General features: G+C 47.8%; 1 protein-coding gene across 1 annotated transcript; it reads right to left on the bottom strand.

Annotated features, from left to right (window-relative positions):
- Nucleotides 1-1,023: 1,023 nt before the first annotated feature.
- Nucleotides 1,024-3,132, bottom strand: LOC119309539 (AAA-ATPase At5g57480-like). The gene has a single exon (XM_037585523.1). It carries the CDS (start codon nucleotides 2,862-2,864, stop codon nucleotides 1,335-1,337), a length of 1,530 nt encoding a protein of 509 aa, XP_037441420.1. The 5' UTR covers nucleotides 2,865-3,132; the 3' UTR covers nucleotides 1,024-1,334.
- Between the last annotated feature and the right edge of the window lie 3,824 nt (nucleotides 3,133-6,956).

The raw sequence follows: 6,956 nt of genomic DNA, 5'->3' as shown, positions 1-6,956 counted from the left end.
ACCCGCGCGTCCGCGTGGTGTCCGTTTCACCCAAAAAACGGCGAAAACTTGGGCCGCGGTCGAAAGCGGACATAAAACGGACAAAAGTCCGTTTGCGCCCGCGCGTTGGGCCGCCTTCTTTGTCTCTTTTATCCCAAACGAACCGGGACGTACAGAATAGGGTCGCGCAGTGGAGTTGGCCTAACGCCCCACGATCAGAAACGGCGAAGGACCAGGAAAGTACAGCGAGGCAGTGGGGAAAAGCTGAAAGCGGCACCCTTTCTGCTGCCCAGGGAGCACAACAGCAAATCCACATGCTTACCACCCGTCCTAAGCTAATCCGACTCTCAGCCCCGGAATGGGAATAAGATACTATCGGGGGATCAGGGATCCCTGATGATTATCATCATGATAAATATCCTCTGATTTTGCAGGCACATGGAATCGAGCGAGAGAGAAAATAACAGAGAATGTCGAGCAAGAGAAGGAAAAATGACGGAGAATGTCATGCGAGGAACATGCGTAGATTCTGATTCGAAGACGCCGGTCGGTTCCTGCCATAGCTATCAACTCCTGGTTTGTTTCTATACAAGAAAAGATCAACACTTACTAAGTGCACGACGGCAGAAACAAAAGTTGTGCTACTATATGCCGAGGCACAACGCACAAAACACAACACAATACAGTCGTTTTCTAGTCCGTCCTGCGTGTAGAAAATGGAAGGCCAGGGGCAGGGGGCGGCTCATACAGTGCCTGCAGAGTGCAGACCCACGATCCAACTCCACGGGCGAGGCATTTTTTTTCTCCGAAAGCGCTGAGCTGGAGCCCGCGACGGTTGCGTTGGATACGTGCGCCACAGGGGATCCAAAGAAGAGACGAACGTGCACATATCCAGGCTTGGTAAGAGGCCATAAACTAATCGGAGGCCCTACACAAAGCGCAGAAACCCTGCCGGCCTAGGGAAAACGTGATGTGCCTTCGAGTACTGTTGAATCTGCACCAACTGAACACGACCTTCTCACGCACAAGCAACAGGGAGGCGCATGCCAAACAAGCAGAGCATGGATTGCGCATGCCACGCAATGACACCGGTGTGAGTCTTCAAACATCTCTTTCTTCTTAACATAGAGAAAAGAAAACTAACTCAAGAGAATTCATCTAGGTCCAGGAGTACTACTAGTACTTGCTACAACTGCAAACATCGAATAACGGAAGAGGAAGACTATTTTTTCCTTGCATCGCGTGGCGTTCTCCAGTGAAAAGGGAGAAGAGTATGGTGTGACCAAACAGGGAAATTTTGAACCGTTCGCTTTCCCTCTTCCTGTCCCCCTCACCGCGGCGCTTGGCTTGCTCAGTCACAGCTGTTTCTTGGCATCCGTCTCCTCGTCCTGTCCGTCCCCGCAGCTGTCCTTGCCGGCCGGCCCTTTCCCTTCCTTGGGGCTCTCCAGGGCCCTCTTCTCTTCCTCTTCGTCGTTGTCCTTCGCCGCCGCCGCCGCCTTGCCGCCGTCGAGCCGCCGCTTCTCGGCGCGCGTTTTCAGGACCTCCAGCAGCTCCTCCGTCGCCCTCTCCTTCCCGTTCCTCCGGTTCTTGATCAGCACCTCGCTCACATCCGCCGGCGTAATCTCCGCCGCCTCGATCCATTCCTCCAGCCCACGCATCACCTCGGCGCCGTCGTCCTGGAGGCAGAGGTAGTTCTTGAGGAGGATCTTGAGCGCCGGGAACGTGCAGTAGCTCATGAAGACGTGCATGTCCATCCGGCCGGACCGGAGCAGCGCCGGGTCCAGCTTCTCGATGTGGTTAGTGGTGAAGACGAAGATGCGCTCCGACCCGCAGCACGACCACAGCCCGTCGGTGAAGTTGAGCAGGCCGGAGAGCGTGATCGACCGCCCCGACGCCGCCCCCGCGTCCTGGTCGATCGCGCCGTCGAGGGTTGGCCGCGGCTTCGGCGCCGGAGGCAGGGCCGCCCGGTTGGTGAGGTCGACGGAGCAGTCGATGTCCTCGATCACGATGATGGACTTGGACGTGGTCTTCATCAGCAGCTTCCGCAGCTCGGCGTTGCTGCTCACCTCGGTGAGCTCGAGGTCGTACACGTCGTACCCGAGGAAGTTGGCCATGGCCGCGATCATGCTGGACTTGCCTGTCCCCGGCGGGCCGTAAAGGAGGTAGCCGCGCTTCCAGGCGCGGCCCGTGCGCTCGTAGAACGAGCTGCCGGCGGCCAAGTCGCGGAGGTCGGCCATGATGGACGCCTTGCGGTCGGGGTCCATGGCGAGGGTGTCGAACGTGCTGGGGTGCTTGAAGGGGACGGGGTCCCAGGGGAGGCCGCGCGAGTCCATGGCCCCGCCGCGCGCGTTGGTGTAGAGCAGCCGGTCCTGGCTCCGGCGGCGGATCTCCTGCGCCGTGGCGAGGATGTGGTCGAGGTAGGCCGGTAGCAGCTTCTCCCTGTCGCCGCGACGGATCCGGAGCGTGAACCGGCGCTTCTCCTCGGGGAGCGGGCGCCAGGAGAAGCCGGGGGACTGGCGCGGCGCCACCACGTGCTCCCACGTGACGGCCGCGCCGCGGAAGGCGTCGACGACGCGGTCGCTGGCGGCGAGCCCGAAGGTGAAGGAGGTGGCGTTGTGCGGGCGCGTGAGGCTGAGCCGGGCCCCCGACGCCGGCGCGGCCGTGCTGCTGAGGTAGAGCTGCACGGCGTCGTAGATCTCGTTGTTGCTCATCCCGTCCGTCTCCGTGACGTCGAAGTAGCAGTAGGGCGAGAAGGCTCGGGTGAGGCGCCCGAGCAGCCGCGCCAGCGCCGCCCGCAGCTCCGCGGGGAACACGGCGTGCAGCACCCCTTGCAGGAACGCCAGCGCGCCCATGAGCGACGCCAGCATCGTCCAGTACTCCTTCATGGTCGGTCACCCCGCCTCTCTTGCACCCGGCCTGGACTTGGAAGAAGAAACGCGAGGGGGGATGGGAACCGACTGAAGCGGCTTTGGACAAGTTTTCCTGCGAAGGGTCAGGGGGGGCGAGGGTTTTATAGGAGGAGACGCTGAGACGAGCTGGAGACGAAGGATTATTGGGGAAATGAAAGATGAAGCCTTGTGTGAGTATACCATGGCCTCAGAGCAAGGTCGCCATCGATGGAGATGTGGTACAATAAATTATTGGAAGTATAGGCATGGCCTCAGATGCAGCGAAGAAGGGTGGGCATGCATGCACAAACCATGAGAGATCTTCACTCTGGACCGAGAGGGGGATATATGGACCTGCATATGGATCCTATTGGGTTTGGTAGATGGTTGACAACAAGGGTGAAAAGCGAGCAAAAACTTTCCGCTTTTTCGGACAAAAAAGAGAAACGGGGAGAAAATAGAAAAACAGAAATAGAAACAGATTTTCTTTACATGGAAACGGAACCGTGTTTTTCGGTGAAACGGAAAACGGAACGAAAAGTCTGACAGTAGAGAGAGCTGAAAATGGAGCGGAAACGTTCCGCTTTTTCGATGAAAAAAAGAAAACGAAGAGGAAATATGGAAACGGAAACAGAAACGCAAATGTTTACGCGGAAACGGAAACAAAAGGAAACCATGTTTTCTGGCGGAACGGACACGGAAACTGAACTTTTCGTTTCCGTGAATATGGAATTTCCCTTTTTATTATAGGTCTACGACTGTTTGGCAGCTCAACCATCGAATAACACACAATGACACACAATAATCAAAATGACCCATGTGAGGCAAACTTCTACTGGCTCTAATAGCACGCATGAATTTAGCGAGTCTATATGCAGTTGTCCTGTACTACCACAATACTATGTTAAGTCGTTAATCTAACCATATTATTTTTATAGCCATGTTAACAGTTGATTAAGTTTGTTGGTTTTTGTATTTTCTACATGATTCAAGAGTTTTTAAAATTTTGTTCAACACCCGTTGTTGTCGCCATGCCCGCTCCATATTCGCTTCATTTTTGTTTCCGATAGTATCTGCTTCCATATTCCGGGGATTTTGTATTCGTTTCCTCTTTCACAAAAAAATAAGGTAACACCCAGTCCCATTCGTTTTCGCTCGGTCTTCATCCTTAGCTACAACATAGATTTTTTTTTTGTTGAACCTCGAAGGCATTGGGAATTCGAGATCAGTGTGCAAAATCTACTAAGGGCCTTTTTATTCGCTATAGGAATTAAAAAACATACTCCTAGTAGGATTACAAGGTCATGGACGAGTAGGATTACAAGGTCATGGACATATTTACCAAAAAAGGCTTTCGCCCCGCTTTATCGAAGGCTTTCGCATCAGAGTATCTGGACCCTTATGAATTTTCTCCATGTTTGTTGTTTGATTTGTAGAATTAAATCTTAAGATTTCTTTTATAAATTTGGACAAACCATAGGATTTTCTTCATAGGGTTTTTTTGCACTCAGAAGATATGGAAAAATCACATGTTTTATCTATGGTGCAACGACCCAAATTTAGTGTAATATAAATCCTACAGAATTTGAGTAGACACGACATTACAATCCTGCATTTTCTATTTATGTAATTGAAAATTGAAAACCAGACAAATCGAAAACACCCTTAGGAGTTCCTTACTGGGAAGTTGATGGGTACCCCTCTTGTAAAGGCTTTCTTTCTTTCTTTCTTCTATGTTACGTGCATATATTTTGCAACAATCTTAATATGGCAATGCTCTTAATTTGTTCCAATTAATTGCACATACTAAACTTGGGTGTGGCGGTTGATACCATATAAACTCCACACCTTACAAATTTGGTATGGTTTAAACCCAAATCCTTATGTTCCCTTAAGAACAATTTGTATTTGCACTTTGTACATAAAAATGATATGTGATTCAAGTTAGTCTAGGGTTTTGTTCTTGAGTAAATTGACCTCATGGCAGCTTACCCTATATTAAATATCCTGCCATGTTTTATCACTTAGTTCTTACATTGTGATGGCTTTTATCATTCACCGTTGGGCCACACTACCACATGACCTAAATAGGACATAGCCTTTGTGGACTCCCTCCTACCCATCCCGCTCCTCTTCCCCTTGTCACGAGCAAACATGAGTGACATATTGCATGCCAGGAAACTCATACACATAGTCATTAAGGTGCATTGGATGATGTAAAAACATTGATCAAGATTCAGTGAACTTTTGTAAAGTATCAATTCCATTGGATCAAGCGCCATATTTAATAATTATGTGATGAATTGAGCTTGAATTGACTACCCTTTCAGCGACAGCGCCTTGCAACACATAGGTCCGTCTTACCATTTTGGCAAATTAGTAAGGTATGATAGAAGTTGTAACAAGATGACTTTTTAAGGGGTGAAATGTGGCAAGCATTGTTACAAGGTTAGGGTTAGGGAGTAAAATTCATAATTTAACTGTGATACTCTCTATTTGCCAAATTATAGTGCATAATATGTTGTAACAACTATAATTTGTAAATTTTGAACATATTTATAGATTATTTTTATAAATTTGGTCAATGTTTACAGACTTTGATTGCTGAAAAATATTATATGCACTATAACTTGGCAATTGAGTTGTCCTAGAGAAAAATATCATGCTTAAGCACAATTAATGTGGACAAAGGCGTATTGATCGACCATGTGTTATCATAGAATGTTTCTTGTGAGCATCTCCTATAGTTTGTGTTACATTGATGGTAAAGTTGTTCATAACATTCACCAACAATCCATGGTACAAATACTCTGCTAGGATATGTCTAAGAGCATCTCCAACAGCAAATCAAAATTTTGGTGACCAAAAATTGAATTTAGGGAAGGAGAGAGAGGATTTTTGGTCTCGAGAAATTTTTCTACTTTTCCAGTAGGCCAAAGGCTAGTGACAATTTTTTTAAAAGCAAATGAAACATGAACATGAGCACATAGTCCATTGCATAATTTAACCTCTACTACTAAATATTGCGGATCATCCCCAACAACCTTCGCCACATAGGCATCATCATCGTGCTCTGCCTTGAGACGAGCCTCGGCCTTGTGGTACTCCTTGTCATCACGAGCGACAACCATAAGTTAGGGGAGAGGAAGGTGCTACTTGTGAGCCGCTTTGGGATTTCCCCGAAGAAGAGAGGAGGATGCAGTACATCAGAGATAAGTATTTCCCTTAGTTAAGAACCAAGGTTATCAATCCAGTAGGAGAAGCACACTAAGCCTCGTGAACAACACCTGCACACACAAAAGAAATACTTGCACCCAACGCAAATAAGGGAGTTGTCAATCCCCTCGGCAGTTAATTGCAAGGATTAATTCTCATAGTGGTAGGTAATAAAGTAAACTGCGACGAAATAAAAGAAATAAAATCGCAGGAAGGTATTTTGTGTTTTTATATGTGATAAAAGTAGACCCCGGGGCCATAATTTTCACTAGAGGCTTCTCTCTCGAACACATAACATACGGTGGGTGAACAAATTACTGCTGGGCAAATGATTGAAAAGCGCATAGTTATGACGATATTCAAGGCAATGATCACGTATATAGGTATCACGTCTGAGACAAGTAGACCGACTCCTACCTGCATCTACTACTATTACTCCACCAATCGACCGATATCCAGCATGCATTTATGGTATTAAGTATAAAACAGAGTACTGCCTTAAGCAAGATGACATGATGTAGACAAATTAAACCCAATCAATATGAATAAACCCCATATTTTTTACCCTTAATAGCAACAATACAAATGCGTGTCTGGTCCCTTTCTGTCACTAGGATATAGAGCACCGCAAGATTGAACCCATTACAAAGCACCTCTCCCACTGAAGATAAATCATTCTAGTTGGCCAAACCAAATGGATAGATCAAAGAGAAATACAAAGCTAACAGAATCATGAATAATAAAGTTCAAAGAAGAATCAATTAATATTCATGAATAATATGATCAGAAACCCACAATTCATCGGATCCCAACCAACACACCACAAAAGAAGATTGCATCGAATAGAACTCCACGAACATCAAAAAGAACATT

The sequence above is a fragment of the Triticum dicoccoides genome, chromosome 5B (assembly GCF_002162155.2).
Source record: "Triticum dicoccoides isolate Atlit2015 ecotype Zavitan chromosome 5B, WEW_v2.0, whole genome shotgun sequence".
Lineage (NCBI taxonomy): Eukaryota > Viridiplantae > Streptophyta > Magnoliopsida > Poales > Poaceae > Triticum > Triticum dicoccoides.
The sequence above is the reverse complement of the archived record's forward strand: the minus strand, read 5'-3'. Positions and strand labels throughout refer to the sequence as shown.